This window comes from Salvelinus namaycush, chromosome 28 (assembly GCF_016432855.1).
Source record: "Salvelinus namaycush isolate Seneca chromosome 28, SaNama_1.0, whole genome shotgun sequence".
Taxonomy (NCBI): domain Eukaryota; kingdom Metazoa; phylum Chordata; class Actinopteri; order Salmoniformes; family Salmonidae; genus Salvelinus; species Salvelinus namaycush.
The window spans coordinates 21517127-21533917 of NC_052334.1; the positions used below are offsets into that span (position 1 = coordinate 21517127).

At 41.8% G+C, this 16791-nt stretch overlaps 1 protein-coding gene across 1 annotated transcript; it reads right to left on the reverse strand.

The window, feature by feature from the left end:
• Window positions 1-216: 216 nt before the first annotated feature.
• On the reverse strand, window positions 217-14494 carry LOC120023676 (bone morphogenetic protein 4-like). The gene is made up of 4 exons (XM_038967729.1): window positions 14191-14494; window positions 8725-8847; window positions 7645-8009; window positions 217-1901 (listed from the first exon to the last, which is right to left on the reverse strand). The coding sequence occupies exons 3-4, from the start codon at window positions 8000-8002 to the stop codon at window positions 1036-1038; spliced, it is 1224 nt and encodes a 407-aa protein (XP_038823657.1). The 5' UTR covers window positions 8003-8009; window positions 8725-8847; window positions 14191-14494; the 3' UTR covers window positions 217-1035.
• Between the last annotated feature and the right edge of the window lie 2297 nt (window positions 14495-16791).

Below are 16791 nucleotides of genomic sequence, written 5' to 3' on the forward strand. Positions count from 1 at the left end.
AAATCTCTAAACCTGTTTTCGCTTTGTCTTTCTGGGGTATTGTGTGTAGATTGCTGAGGATTCTTTTTTTTTTTTTTTTTTTAAATCTATTTTAGAATAAGGCTGTAAAGTAACAAAATGTGGAAAGTCAAGGGGTCTGCATACTTTCCGAAGGCACTGTATATAGTGTAAGTCCTTTACTCAAGCGTGAATCACTCTAAGCTGGATGATGCCAGATATGAAACCGAACATTATTTTATTTGGAAGCAACAGAGCATCAGAAATATTCCTCTGTTATCATGAATTGCAACAATTACTTGAGTACATTTTCAAATAGCCATCGGGCTAAGTATCAGATGCAAATGTGTTCAATCCAAATTCATATAAAACAGTCATGAGGACTTTTTCTGTCAACGTTTCATTTTTCACAACCCATGTTATCAGATTTTTTCAAAATAATAAAAAACTGATTCCAACTCAAGGGACCTATCTAATAAAATAACTGGTTTAAAGAGCAATGCATAAAGGTTAATTAAAATCAATGTACATTTCTGATACTTCAACTAATTCATAACAAATCAGTAAAGTGATAATTTCACACAGTGCTCTAATTTAAGTACACAATTGGTGTTTCTTGTGATCTGCTACAATGTAATATTGGAAGGCAATTTGTTTTTATTTTTTTGTATGTGTATAATATCAAAGCAATAAATATTACCAGTAAATAAACTTTACTTTTTAGATTTAAAAAAAACTATTTTCTCATTTAAAAAACTGTTATACAATCTAATATACATTATGAAAAGTTGTACAGCTTTTTATTTATGTTTAAAATAAGGACTCACTTGTTTTTTATATGTAGATATAAATATATATATATATATATATTGTCAAAATATATGATCATATTGTCAAGAGAGAGAAAAAATGACGAACATACGTCTCAACAGAAAAGTTATAAATAAGGGTCCAAGTGAATATTTTTGGGAGTAAGGTGGGGCCTTTTGAATTTTCTTAGCATCCGTGCAGCCTGCCTCAAGTTGCCCATAGTCAGTGTTAGCGGCAGCCGCACCCTTCCACTACCATTTCCTGGTAGTTTTTTAGGACCACCTTGTCATGTTCGTCCAGGTAGAGCATGGAGATGGCACTGAGCTCCGTGGGCACGCAGCAGGCCTTGGGAATGTTGGTGTTCACCGAGTTCACCAACGTCTGAACGATGGCGTGGTTGGTAGAGTTCAGGTGGTCTGCCAGGGGGAAGGGGCACTCCCCATGGCAGTAGTATGCCTGGTACCCTGGGGGCGCCACTATCCAGTCATTCCAGCCCACATCGCTGAAGTCCACGTAGAGAGCGTGACGGCGACAGTTGCGGTTGCGCTTACGCCCCCGCTGCTTTGGGCTGCGCTTGGCCCGACGCGTCAACGGGTGGCCCTTGCCGTCATGGCCGAAGGTGACCAGCAGGGGGCGTAGCTGCTCCCAGTCCTCTCCGGGCTCCTGGTGCAGCGAGCGACTGATGCGCAGGTGACGGCCTTGGTGGCGCGGTGTCTGGTTGAGGTGCTGGACCTCTACGGCCAGCCCGTAGTTGGGCAGGCGCTCCCGTGTCCAGCGCAGCACGGCGGGGCTCACGTCAAAGCTCTCCCAGCGCGAGGTGTTATGACGCACCAGCCGTGTGTCCAAAAGCCGCGTGATTAGCTGCCCGGCCCGCGGGGGCTTCAGCACCTCGTACACGTTTATCCGGTGGAGCTGATCCTTGTCCCCCTCGCTTTCAGTAATGGCCTCGTCGATCTGCTGCCGGAACAGACGCAGCTCGGCCGACGAGAGCAGCTCATCCTCTGGGATGTTGCTGAGGTTGAAGAGGAAGCGCAGTGGGATGGCCTCGCCGTTCTTCGTCTGAGGCTCGCCCGGATGAACCGGCTCCATGTGCTCTGAGAAAGACAACAGGACACTGTCAATGTCAGCACTTTTACCAAGGGAGTCTGTATGGGCTGCCATCTTGACTAATGACAGCCTGTATAGATTTGATTTAAGAGTTTATCACTGAGTATTTTCATATTTTATCTTTGCCTCTGACTTCCGTTCACTACCCTCATATTACTATTAATTAGTTCCCTCCAAAACTATTACACCGTTGGTTGTTTAACAGTACTCTTTGCGTCAATCTTCATGATTGCAACCACACAGTTTTACATGGCCTGCAGTTATGTTTTGGAAGACAGCTTTCTACTGTACAAAAACACATACCTCTGCAGTCTAACATGCCTTAATTGACACACAAGAATGTCCACGTTCACTTGGGATAGCCTCCGGGGACTGAGTGTACATCGTCCATGCTTCTTTATCTATCCATAAGGATCATCCAGGACTTCCCACAATGCACTTTGCAGAAGCATGCATTACTTAGAGGGTGGTGATTAACGTACCGCAGCTACCATATAAACATAGTGGAGGGTAACTATTCCATGCACAGTCTGCAGATTTCTGGCAAGACCACCATTGTTGGGAAAGGAATGTTGTGTCTACTATTTTCCTGCTCAATCCGGCCCTGTTATTTCACACTCAGGCTTTAATCTTATCCAGGTGGTTGTCATTATTCAAACCTTCTGTGTTTTTGATTGGCTCAACAGTTTGTTAACTAGGGACATTTGTCATTTTCATCATGAATAATCATTACGGATTCCCACAGACAATCCTTTGGTGGAGGAGCAGCAATAGAGCTAAGTGCTAGATTCAATCAGATGGACATCTGCATAGTGTTGTTTTGGTGGTGTCCGAGGTGGAACTGCATTAGAGCTGTCAAATCCACAAGCGGGTCGTTACTTTACCTTATTGCGGACACTGCCATTAAATGCAACAAAACCACACCGCACAAATCCCATGCAGCTGCGTTAGAAGTTCATGCAGCCACGTTACAAGTTCAAACCTCTAATTAGACTGATAAGTCTCATAAATTCACCTATCCAAATGAACATGAAAACATGCATTAGCCTAACATGAATGGTTTGACATTTCAGAGTGATTTTTTCTAACATTGATATAGCTTACACTTTCTAGCTCCGTTTAGAATTTCTAACTCTGTAGGGATAATAAGGAAGGGAGTAGTTTGTGACACACAAGAGCAGCCGTTCACCAATATGTCAGCTCATACCACAGTTACACCTCCAACACCGCCAAAACATCTGCTATGCGGATGTCGGCCAAAGCTGGTTAACGCTCGATTTGATTTAATCCAGGGCTAAGACTAAGTGGAGGCCTGGAAAACACAGTATTTCCCATAGCTTGAATTCCTGGAGGATTTAGTGGGTAATTGCATCTTTAACCTCGAGAGTTGTCTTTGACGCCTTGAATTTTTCCCTGTACAGTTTCTCCCTGCTTGAAACCAACACAGTTCTCTTTTCACATAGTTTCCCTTCCTTAGCTCTGTCGTTGTCAACTTGAACTTGGTGCCTTGACTAAATATCTTATTACCGTGTAGTGATCCTGAAAAAGTAACTAATTTGAATTGTAATACAATGGAATTTTACATGAAAACAGAGAACCTAGTTTGATCTCAACAAAATGCTCCAAGCATGTTATTAGCATAGTTAAACACACACATCGCATCATAGACAGGCGGCTGAGCCTCCTTCTTCCTGAGTGGCCTTGGTGCGGTGCTGTGCCGTCTTAGTGTGTTAGACAGGCCCCATTAAGGCTGACTCATCCCTCCTCCCCCGAGGGCAGACATGTTTTTCTTCAGCCCTCCAGCTCTGCCTTTCTGTCCAGCTACTGTCACACTGTGTATGATCTCTGGATTACACAATACACATCTCTGTTTTAGAGCACATACTTTAGCCACATATGTTATACAAATGTTCTTACTGCACATTTAGCCTACAGGTTTCTGACTCTCCATGACACACTTGTATAGTTATATACACCCATGCTAAGGTGTCTCTCTTACACAAACTTTGGATAAGGACCACTATGGCACCTCTGATCCGTCAACATAACACCATACAGAAAGACCCAACAGGTTACCTTGCACGTTCTCCTGCATATTACTGTTTCTCTATCACCCCAGAGTTAGTCAATATTCCAACTTTCCACAGTGCTTCTGGTTGAGTCTGCTCTGCTCCCAGTGCCCACATTGTTGGCAGGAGGAACTTTATTTAGAAGGCTGCAGAGTAGCATTAAAGATAATTGCATGTTGAGGAAGGCCCCTGTAAAAGGTCCCTAGCTCCATTTAAACTGGAGACATGAGAGAGAGGCACACTACTGCTGGCCAAATGCTTTTTTAAGCCCTTGTGCTGGGTGGGGTGAGAAGTGTAACTCAATAATATGAAGGTATGCTTTTCCTTGAGCTGCTAACCAAACACGCTGTAGGCTTTGTCGGACTGCAGATTCTTTCAGGAGGGGAATTTGTCTGACTGAATTCTTGCCACTTCTTTGGCCACCATTTTGTGACCACATCCTTAGATTTCATAATTTATGTTGAAGGTGGGAGGGGGATGTCTTATATTCATGTTTAAGTGGTGTAGGAAATGTTGCATTTTAATTTGTTTCGATGAGACAGAGATTGTTGGGTTTATGGAAGTAGGTGGTGGGAGACATATGTGTTGCTGCCATCACCATTGGAATATTATCAAATGGGGATGGACTGTTGATGTCCAGAAAATGTTTTATTTATTTATATCATTCCAAACCATTGCTGTTTCAGGTACTGGTTGGCCAATTAGCTTGACTTTGGCTCATGGATTCTGTAATGGGGCGTGCACTACCGTTCAAAAGTTTGGGGTCACTAAGAAATGTCCTTGTTTTTTAAATAAAACACCAGTCTCAACGTCAACAGTGAAGAGGCGACTCTGGGATGCTGGCCTTCTAGGCAGAGTTGCAACAAAAAGTCATATCTCAAACTGGCCAATAAAAATAAAAAATTAAGATGGGCAAAAGAACACACACTGGACAGAGGAACTTTACCTAGAAGGCCAGCATCCCGAAGTTGCCTCTTTACTGTTGACATTGAGACTGGTGTTTTGCGGGTACTATTTAATGAATCTGCCAGTTGAGGACTTGTGAGGCGTCTGTTTCTCAAACTATACACTCTAATGTACTTGTCCTCTTGCTCAGTTGTGCACCGGGGCCTCCCACTCCTCTTTCTATTCTGGTTAGAGACAGTTTGCGCTGTTCTGTGAAGGGAGTAGTACACAGCGTTGTACAAGATCTTCAGTTTCTTGACAATTTCTCACATGGAATAGCCTTAATTTCTCAAAACAAGAACAGACTGATGAGTTTCAGAAGAAAGTGCTTTGTTTCTGGCAATTTTGGGCCTGTAACTGAACCCACAAATGCGGATGCTCCAGATACTCAACTAGTCTAAAGAAGGACAGCTTTATTGCTTCTTTAATCAGAACAACAGTTGTCAGCTGTGCTAACATAATTGCAGAAAAGTTTTCTAATGATCAATTAGCCTTTTAAAATGATCAACTTGGATTAGCTAACACAATGTGCCATTGGAACACAGGAGTGATGGTTGCTGATTATGGGCCTCTGTACGCCTATGTAGATATTCCATTTTAAAAAGTCTGCTGTTTCCAGCTACAATAGTCATTTACAACATTAGCAATGTCTACACTGTATTTCTGATCAATTTTATGTTATTTTAATGGACAAAAAATGTGTTTTTCTTCCAAAAACAAGGATATTTCTAAGTGACCGCAAACTTTTGGATGGTAGTTTATGTCATAAACGTGCATTGTATAATTAACTGTACACTCCAGGAAATAAGAACTTTTCTCACACTTACCAGAGGGAAGGTCACGTCACCTCTGGATTTCCCCATGTACTCAAAATCCATGCATTTCTCTCTGGTTCATATATTGGGTTTACATTTAGACATTTCATCCAGAGTGACTTACAGTACTGAGTGTATATATTTTCATGCTTTTTTTATACTGGTCCCCCCTGGGAATCGAATCCACAACCGCGGCATTGCAAGCGCCATGCTCTACCAACTAAGCCACATGGGAGCACATACTGTAGGCCTGTTCCCAGAGGATAAGGCATGAAAGTATTACACAACTGCTATTACCAATGTGGTCCTCTGTACACACTTAGAGAAAAGGGTTCCAAAAGGGTTCTTCAGCTTTCCCCTGGAACCAAAAGGGTTCTACCTGGAACTAGGACTGAGCGGTATGGCCTAAAACTCATGTTTTTCTAACTTATGGGTGATTCATATTTTTTTTTAAAGTTCTCTAAATAAGCTTTGTTGCACAATTATAGGTCAATACACTGCATTTCAAACAGTCTGGAATAATTGAATGAATTATACCTAGGCTAAATATACGCCTCCCGAGTGGCGCAGTGGTCTAAGGCACTGTGTCTCAAGAGGTGTCACTACAGTCCCTGGTTCAAATCCAGGCTGTAAAACATCCGGCCGTGATTGGGAGTCCCATAGGGCGGCGCACAATTGGCCCAGTGTCGGCCATCATTGTAAATAAGAATTTGTTCTTAACTGACTTGCCTAGTTATCAAATAAAGACCCCCTAATTTTGTTATTTGATCAAAATAGTTTAACCTGCTTTTTTGCAATAATCACTGATCTGGCTTTCAAGTCTATGGACATTTTCTTTTTGTTACAAATTCAACTAGAACCATGCACAAGCCCACGTGCTAGTGAGTAGCCAACTTCGATCTCTTTGCTTGCTAACAAGGTAGTACAGTTGAACTGTTATGAATATACCCTCCTGTCCGTCTCCAACTGTTTGAACAACATAGCCTGTTCACTTTGTTGACGTCGCCTGTACAAATGCTGCTAGCGGTACGTGGTATCGCAATGCCGCGAGCACCAGAACTTGAGCACTAATTTTCCACATTCATGTTCATTGATATTCCCGTTTTAGTAGGGTCTGTTCTGTTCTACATTTTGGGCATTGAGACATAAAAGGTATCATAAAAGCTGATTTATGGTCATTCCGTCGTCTGCATTGGCCGTACAGCATTGACTGCGATGCAGCCTCTGCAGAAGCATTCATACTTCTTGCGCTTCACGGAGCAGAGCTGGTGTGAAGGAAGTTGTCAAGGAAGTGAGTTTGTGTTTATAGAGGACGTACCGCCTCCACCTACCATCAACCAATCATGTCAACGCGGAGTTATACGTGCTATATGGAGTCCTCCGCATTGTTACAAAATCTGGAAGGTGCACAGCGATGCAAGCCTCCTGAGGCTCCGTCACACTCTCCGTACGGAGCCTCCGGACCGCAGTGTCGGATCAAGCATAAATCGCCTTTTAGAAAGTTTAAGTTCTCCTCTATTACAGTAATATTATGTCTCAATGTGTTTTGGTGCCCATATGACCGATTCTGTTGGACCAAACTTCAAATGCAAATAGTGAGTTAAGTGATATTTCGTCTTTGTTGTTGTGAGGGACATAAAAACCTTGATTCTTGCGATACAGGCATTTGGAACATTGCGAGAGAAAAATATATCATTAATTTGAGATATCGCCCAGCCCTACCTGAAACCAAAAAGGGTTCTTCAAAGGGTTCTCCTATGGGGCCAGCCAAAGAACCATTTTAGGTTCTAGATGGCACCTTTTTTCTAAGAGTGTACAGACAGTTACATCACTCTCCTTCTATCTCCCTCTTTCCCTCCCTCCCTCTCTCATGCTCTCTTTTTCTCTATCTCTCTCTTTACCTTCGTGGTGGAAGCCCCTCACGGTGTTGGCGCGGCTAGCTGACCTCTCGGGGTACTCAAAGCCGGTGTCGTGGGTGCCGGCCTCCTCAGCCTCGCCCGACTGCAGCCGGTAGAGGTCCAGCAGGTAGCGTGGCACAGTGGCCGAGCGACTGGGCCGCGGTCGCCTCCGCAGTCCAAACATGTGCAGCAGCGTGGCCTCAAAGTCCCGCAGCAGTTCATGGCTCTGACCAGCAGTCCGGCTCTGCAGGGCCGGCGCTTTCTTCTTCCCTTCCTCAGGTATCAGACTAGCATGGTTGCTCTCTCCCAGCAGGACTTGGCATAATAAAATGACCATCAGCATTCGATTACCAGGAATCATGATGTCTCTGGGAAGGCAAAAACAGAGCAAAAAGAGATAAGTGGGGAGTGTGAGAGAGAGAGGAAAAAGAAAGAAAGAAACCTCTGTTTTAAGTGACATTCTATATTTGTCTACCCTTACTATATCTCCTTCTTTTCCAACATAACCTCCACCCTATTGGACCCTTCACTAGTGTTTTCACTGTAAATGTTCTCTAATTGGTTATAATTGTCCTGTCTGGCTTGTTTACAGTAAAATGGCCTACGATCAGATATCCCCCCTATGCAGTTTATATGTTGCAACATCCTCCAAGAGTAAACAGCTGGTTGAAGAACACAGCTTTTTGAACGGAATCTGGGGGCCATTCCTTTTACCCTTCCTCTTCCCTCCTCTCTCTCTTCCTCCCTCTACCTCCTTCTCTCTCTCTCTTCCTCTCTTTCCCTCCTCCACTATGATTAGACAAATAGGAGAAACAGCCAAGGGGTCAAAGCAAATTCTTAACTCGATAAGGAGCCCAGTCCTTCAGTCTACCTCGACCAATCAAAGACAAAACAAAGGACCATGTGCCACACATTTCACCAACAATTCCTCTGCAAAAGTCAGACTAGAAGCTCTTCCATTTTATTAATCTAGTCATTTAAATGTAAAATATGACAAACTCCTGAGAAAAGAAAAGGGAGAAATGCAGAAAGATGTGGCAATGGTGTCACATGGCATACATTGATTTGGCCTGGTCCACTTACCGACAGAAAATAAAGCATGGGAAAACAGTCCATGTTTGTTGGGAGCCGGCAATGGTCGCGTTCCTCAAGGAAATGTTACGTGGTGCTGGTGGGCTGCTTGAGAGCGTTGGAGTGACCCTGTTCCTGAAATGTACAGAAGAGAAAAGGGACATTGTAGTCAGCTTAGAGGCAAATACTTCTGGCTTTGACTTAAGGTATGTGTGCCAAATCAAATCTATTTTTATTTGTCACATGTACCGAATACAACAGGTAAAGACTTTACCGTGAAAATGCATACTTACAAGCTCCTTCCTGACAATGCACAATGTAGTGTGTGTGTGTGTGTGTGTAACCCAGTCTCTCTTCATTAAGGCTTATCACATAGACATTTCAACATTTAATCAAATGGCTACCCAGACTATTTGCTCTGACCCCCCCCCCCCCCCCCCCCCCTTTATACTGCTGCTACTCTGTTATTATCCATACATAGTCACTTTAATAGCTCTACCTACATGTATATATTACCTCAATTACCTCGACTAACCGGTGCCCCCGCACATTGACTCTGTACGGTACCCTCTGTATATAGCCTCACTATTGTTATTTTACTGCTGCTCTTTAATTATTTGTTACTTTTATTTCCTATTCTTATTTAATTTTTTTATTTTAATTTTTTTCAACTGCATTGTCAGTTAAGGTCTTGTAAGTGAGCATTTCACTGTAAGGTCTACTACACCTGCTGTATTCGGCACATGTGACAAATAAAGTTTGATTTGATTTGAAGTGGGGTGAAAGGTTACATTAATGTTCTCTATAGTGTATCTGGTATGTCAAGAGTAAGGAAACTGACTACCCTTCAAAGAGTAGTTCAGAGTTCACAGAAGTTTGATGCCCTTGTAGACACCACACATTAAATAGGACAGAAAATGAAGCAGCCAAAACATATCATGTAACAATTAAGTGAGAAATATTCAAATTCAATATTTGTTACTTCAAATCCAATTTTTTGACTCAAGCAGACATATTTCAGAGATCACGACACAGCATCCCTTTATAAGCAATTTGTCTGTCAATTAAAAGTAGACCGAAGTCACTGTAGAGAGCATGGCTTTATGTAAACACTGCCTTGCCTATGCAGAACAGACAGACAGTGTTGATGGACACTCACTTGTCCTCCCTCCTCATTAAGGCCAGCTATCAGATGGTTCATGATTGCTCTGTATTGATTAGTAGGGGATCAATCTGCATCCCAATGACGGGGTTAATTTGTCAACAAAGGGGGGCCAAAGTACTTTTTCTAGAAACTTAAAGAGTAACCCCCCCCCCCCCCCCCCCCCGAGATCACCCATCTAAGTGCACTGCACCCATCAAAAAGGGACCCTCCTCTTCCCCTCCTTCCCTCTGTTGTCCTGAGATCTGTGGAGCTGCTGGTGACAAGCCTGCTGCTCTGCCCTTTGACCATACTGGCATCAATAAGCCTAAGCCCAACCTCCATGGACTCAGACAAGTACTAATGCATCTCTATATGCTGTCCTCCTGTCCTGCCCAGTATAATGCACACATATTTACTAACAATATATTTAATGCTAAAGTACATAGTATATATAGTGTATATATACTGTAGTCTCAAACCTGTGTGATCTGAGTTTGTTGTACCTGGAGGTGTGTCTTTCAACCCTGGTCAAAAGCATAATTTGCTATGTGTGTGTGTTTTTATTTGTGTATGTTTTTGTAATTTTTTACAATGCACAATAATTTCCTTTCGGGCACAATAAAGATCTATTGAATTGAATAGAACCTTGTTTTTCCAGACCAGACCAGACACACAAATTCACCACTGCAGTATGCCAACAAGAATAAAACCACAAGTCTATTAATCACAATTTGTTATGCAATACAATTCACTTGAGTGTCATGGCAAGGCAGTTCTGGAACTGAGACAATTCTATCCAATGCCTCTACACACAGCGTTCTGTCCTGTAGACGGTTTACGCCCATTCTGTGGATCTACGACATCACAACCGGAGGGACTTGGCCCTAATGAATATCTTGCTTTTACACACATTGTTGAATCACACTAATAAAATGAAGAGTGTTTGTGAAATAGGGCCTGGGCAAACAACAGTACCACAGATAAGACACTTCAACTCAATATTTTGTCATTTGAGCCCATTCCACTAGAACTGGAATGTGTTCCACTGGAACTGGCTGATGTAAAAAGGGCTTTATAAATACACTTGATTGATTGATTTGATTAAACTGTGTGTGTGTGTCTGGGTTCATATCTCTGTGTTTATCTTTTTCCCTCCATGGCTCACTGTACATGCAATCAAGGAGAAATTTTTCATTTTTTGTAACAGAATTAGATGTTGACCTTTGTGTGACCTCATGTTCTTGGTCGTGACACAAGGTCGTGTGTGTGTGTGTGTGTGTGTGTGTGTGTGTGTGTGTGTGTGTGTGTGTGTGTGTGTGTGTGTGTGTGTGTGTGTGTGTGTGTGTGTGTGTGTGTGTGTGTGTGTGTGTGTGTGTGTGAGAACCATGGTGAAGAGGCAGTAGGGTTCTGAACATGATCAGCTCTATTACCCATGGGGTGGGGGTGGGGATAACGTGTGTGCATCCCTGACAACAAACGCTCATTGTGCCGAGAGGGCCTCTCCCATGATTACAGCAATTCAAACTGCTCAAAACAAAACAGTGACTACAGAACTTCTTACAGTAATGACTGACAGAGCCACTTACTAAGTTGATGGATTCACCAAGTAGGTTGATGACAGTACTAACCGTCTACAGCATATAGGGATGTAACCAACAATGATACAATGATGCTCATCATATTTCTTCCTTGTCTCCTATTATATTGTAATAACCAATGTATAGGAGGGTGTCTAGAAAGATAAATAACAATATGTTTGAACAATTACAGATGTACATAACTCTTCCTTTTATTGGGTTATTCTGCGTTATTCAGCTCACCAGCTGTGATCAGGCCTAAAGTAGAGGAGAGGGACAGTAAGGAAGAAAGCGTAACATCCACAGTCTGAGTTTTTAACCGAAACAAGAGACAGTGCCATATTTTGCAATGAATGTACTGTAGCCCAGGGTGCAATTAGGCCTGGCAGTTAGCTTCCTCTGGTTTGGCCTAGTCCTCCTCCTCCCTAGGCCTCCCTGTATTTGACTTCCCTCTTCCCTCTGTCTCCTCCTCCCTCCCCCCTCTCTCTAACCAGAGATAATGTGATCAGACTATGCACATGGTGCTTTAGATGTGTTTCCTGAGGAATTTGACAGGGATGGTGGGAGGGGAGCAGGTTACCACGGGAACAGACAATAGTCCAGGGCCCAATTGTACTGTTTTAGCTCAAACTTCTCAGGCAGGTATTTCCTTATTTTGAGGAAGTATTCCAGCAGCATTCATATTCCATGCTTTTTTTTGTCTACTGTGAAAGTTTAGTATTCATTTTAAAAATACAACTTGTATGCTCTATGGGTATACTTGGTGAAAAGTAAAGCATGATATCTTAACTTATTTCTGACAATAAGTAGGGTACAAAAACAACAGCTAGGTGGTTTTGAAGACAGTTCTGAGACTACAAATGGATGTTTTTTATCATAATCAATCATCAGTTGATTGTCTGTCTAGTTGTTATGTCAAGGGCAAAAATGTGTTTTATGTTTTAACCTCATCAGTTAATTATAAATGATTTAGTGATCGTCTTCCATTTGAAGATATAGTAAAAGTAAATGGCTATATCTTCAAGGCCAAACAACAGTTTGACGTGACATCAAAGTTATTGAAGCTGTGCCAAAGCAGGTTGGTAGTTAATTGCTGAATGTGGTTTAAAAATAGACAAATAAAATACAGCATGAACGTTCAGTCGTTAAAACACTGAAATTCAACCTTATCGTTGTTTTACAATGCTTTGTAAAGAATTAGGTAGGCCCTATCTATACAATCATTAATAATATATCTTTAGATTAATTAATGTTGCTCTCAACATGTTGTATTTGCTCCCTATAATAAGGAACGAAAATAGACGAACAAAACAATTGGGTTTGGCAATGTCAAGTACTCTATGTTGATTTACACAATAGCCTATTCTCTCGGCGCTCCCGGCAGTTTGTTCTGATATGTATAACCCCTTATGATCCAATTTTAAATTCAGCTTTTTTCCCCCTTTTTGCTCTGTTTTTTTTATTCTCCCTAAGCTGTAAGCATGGGTCTGTTTGCACTTAGCAAGGAGGCCAACTTCTCAAAATTAAGAACAGAGACGTTTACTCTTACTGTCAGCTGCATGCCCAAATCCTCTCTTATAATTAACTTTCTGTAAACTGTGTAATTGTGGTGGAATCATTAGTCATCAAATTATTTATTTAAACAAACGAGTAATGTAATGATTTAACAAATTCGAATATGCTAGTGTTAGTGGCTGCAGGTTGAACAGTCCCAGGGTACATGCGTCAGGGAGGCCAGAATTAATACATATTTACTCTCCCTTTATTGTATTAATGAGATTTTCTTTAATAATGTCTAAATTCGATACATACATCTTGATATTTTGTGCATGTGAGCCATTTGTTTGTTTGTAGTAGCAGTTTGTAGTGTACAGTGCTTCCTTATTTGTTCTTATAACACGTTGGAGATAATTGTGTTTCCATGACGTTTTAAAGTCCAGTCATTTATTCTTAAATTACCATTAGGCATCTATATTATATTACATTTTAAAGAAATAGGCTTTGACATTTCAGAAATCTAAAATCACCTAATTGAACTACAGAGCACGGCTACATTTACGCATGAGCCCAGTCTCTGTCCCAGGGTGTCTATTCATTGAATGTAAACTTCAACTATAAGGAGTAAATCCATCATCTGACAAATCTGTACCAACCTGACGATGAATGTTTTGATGGAAAAGTGAGGGTTGCCATTCCAAACGGTTACCAAATGGGAAATATGCGCACTAGTTACTGTGCGTGCAGGTGTCTAAAAACCCGAGTGCCCCCCCTTCTAAAAAATGTCTACTCATGCAACAGATATAAACTCCCAAAGCAAGTACTGTTAACATTCTTTAGCAGAAAATGATCTTATTATTTTTTCCATGTGAAACACTTTCTGGCACAATTGTCCAAGCGTGCGTTAGGATAGTCGGTGGTCACTTTATTTCACTTGGGGGCAAAATAATTTAATGAAGTAGCTACAGTAATCGAATTAAATGCAATGGGCTACATTTAATGTTCAGTATCATGAACATGAGCCGCTGTTGTTAGGCTAATATTATTCATTACCTATGCAATTTCAATAATTTACATTTCATGGGAAGAATATATCAGCCTAATGTAGCTCATCGGAGCCTAAACTGGATACGGAAGAACTATGTAGGCTAATCTTGTAGGCTACTTGTATAGAGTTGACGTCATTTAATAGTCTATAATTGTTTTGTCAATTTAATCGCATTCGAATATGCCACACACATGAAGTTCAGCGGCGCTTACCATTAGTAGGGGTACAGGTAGTATCCTCGAGAAAAGTAAATATGACAAAAGAAAGTGCGAGCTCTCCCCATGCAATGGAAGCCCAGGTGCAAAGCATGTACTGAAAACGCCGAATGAACTTATGGAGAAGTACGGTGGTTCCTTCGGATCATTAATTCCTTAACGACCCCTCTAAAAAACAAGAGTCGAGAGAGACGATGGCCGGAGACGGAGGCGGTTTGAAGCAGCGTAGGTTTGCAGCGGGTTTCCCATTTCCAGAAGTTCATGGGGGCGGCACACTGCGCGAACAGACTCTCCAACTGATCAAGCATCTATTGCCCCTTGCCGTTTTTATGTGTCCGCCCTATTTAGCCTTCCTGCTTCCTCCTACCCCTCTCCAACCCCATCCCGCTGTCTCAAACACCTTAGATAAACCCCTCCCCTCTCTCTCGACTTAAAAGAAGAGACACACGTTGTGCGCAATTTGGGCCTATAAATACATTTAAACTTTATAATATTATTCTGTACATTATTGAAATATTACATGTTATTTTTAGATATTGACACTTCCATATTTGTATTTCAAAATGTAATTTGTCTAAAATATGTAATACTACATTGCTACCCTGCAACACATTATTAAGAATCAATTTTAAAGCCTAACTTTTTCTTCCGTTCTGTCATAGAGCGCGCGCGTGTTCTTGTGTTTTGACTGCGTGCATCTGCATTTTAAGGTCACTACATAAATATGCCAATCTGTATTTTTGGACTGATGTGCGCAGAGCTGCATGCATATGCCCCAGTCCCACATTATATCAATTACATAGCTAATAACGACATAATTACGCCTCCATTAAACATTTATATTCCCTCCTCAATGCCTTTTATTGATAATGGATAAATTCTCTGTTCCCATTCCTCACCCTCTCTGTTTATTGTGTTCCTATGGAAACGATCCTCTGGGGTTCAAGGAAGATTTCAGCTTTTCTTTTCCAGAGGTCTCTGGTTAAAATGAATACAGTATATAGGACTACAGTACCATGTGGTGTGACATATGTGCATGCCATGGACAGTGGAATAGGAAGTGTCTTACTACATTTTCACCTGCATATTTACCTGAATATTCCTCTCTAAATCTACTTCTGAAATATTTTACATATCAAGCAACCATCAGACTACATTAATGAAAGCTTGTAAGATGATAGAGTGATAGTACAAAAATGATGTACCCCACACTATACACTCCACAGTTGAAAAATCCCTAGTAATGGTTAAACAAGCATTTCTGCTTCACTTTACCCCTTGGCCTTTCAGGACCAGTTAAGTCTTTAAGACACATTTTTTAAAGACTGCAGTGCAGAGAAATTGGCAACAATGAAGCCTTAAATCTGCTCTGGATCTCTCTTGCCAGGGTCACGTAAGTGTCCTGAGAAATGCACTCCTATTGAGGGGATTAGGCTGAGACCGAACAGTGGTCTAAACAGGAAGCGTTGTAGGTTGGCAGGGGAACCTAAAGCAAATGGCCTCCGTTGTTTCTCACGCTGTATTTACTTTCGGTTCCACTTTACGCCTACATTAGTCCATCCAGTGGTTCCTGTTTGCTTGGCGTTGACTTTTGCCTAGTTATGATATTATATGTGCCTCATTGGCATCCAGAGTGTCTTCTGGCTTTGTATGGAAAGCTAGTTAATGACTGTCTTGCCTCAGACATAAATCTCCATGCATAGTGGTTATGCAAAAGCTGCAGCTAAACGGCGGAGCATCTGTGTTTTGGGGGCATTCTTTGTGACTCCGATGGCCTAATATATAGTACATCACCTTCTAATGCATTTCTTCTGCATGACAAAGCCACTGGCTGGACAAAGGCTACACAGATCTGTGACTGTGACTGACTCTTATCACGTGACATTACTAAATGCTTTGTCTCTGTCTCTGGGTTTCTTATAGACTGAGACATCTGTTGATCGCCAGCTGTTTTTATTTAACGGCCACCAATAGTTGACTGTGTAAAAATCTAATGTTATTGTACATCTACTACTGGTAACAGTTGTTGGTGATACACCTGTAGGATATGAGTCTTCTGCAATATATTCAGTCTGGCATAAGCAGGAATGTGTATTTTGCAACAACATATTTGAAGGTGTCTATGTTTTAACGTTGTTTTTTAACAGTTTAATAAGTTGATGTTCACAAATAGAACATAGAATACGAAGAGTAGGATAGAGCTTTTAAAAGATTAGGGTAAAATAAGTTGTGGTAAGTAACCATACCAATAGACAACACATAGTGTGAAGTAGAAAGGCTACTGGAGGACCGGACCCCCAGATCCATCAGGTCTGGAGGAAGCAGCTCAGCTCTTGAACTCTTTATCCCACAGCAGCTGTACACACAGCCAGCCCGTGTCATCAGAGTGCGACACACGCACGGTCCTTTCCCTCCACACTAGCCGTGGCAAGCAGCCCAGCCAATGAAGACATCAGCAGAGTGAGCAAGGACATGTTGGGAGGGTCTATCGTAAGCCACAAGGTGATGGCTGGAGATGGAAGATTTGGGAGGGAAAACATTTTGGCTGTGCGAGCATCTCGGGTTCTGATCTCACATTGGCACGCAGAAATTGACATA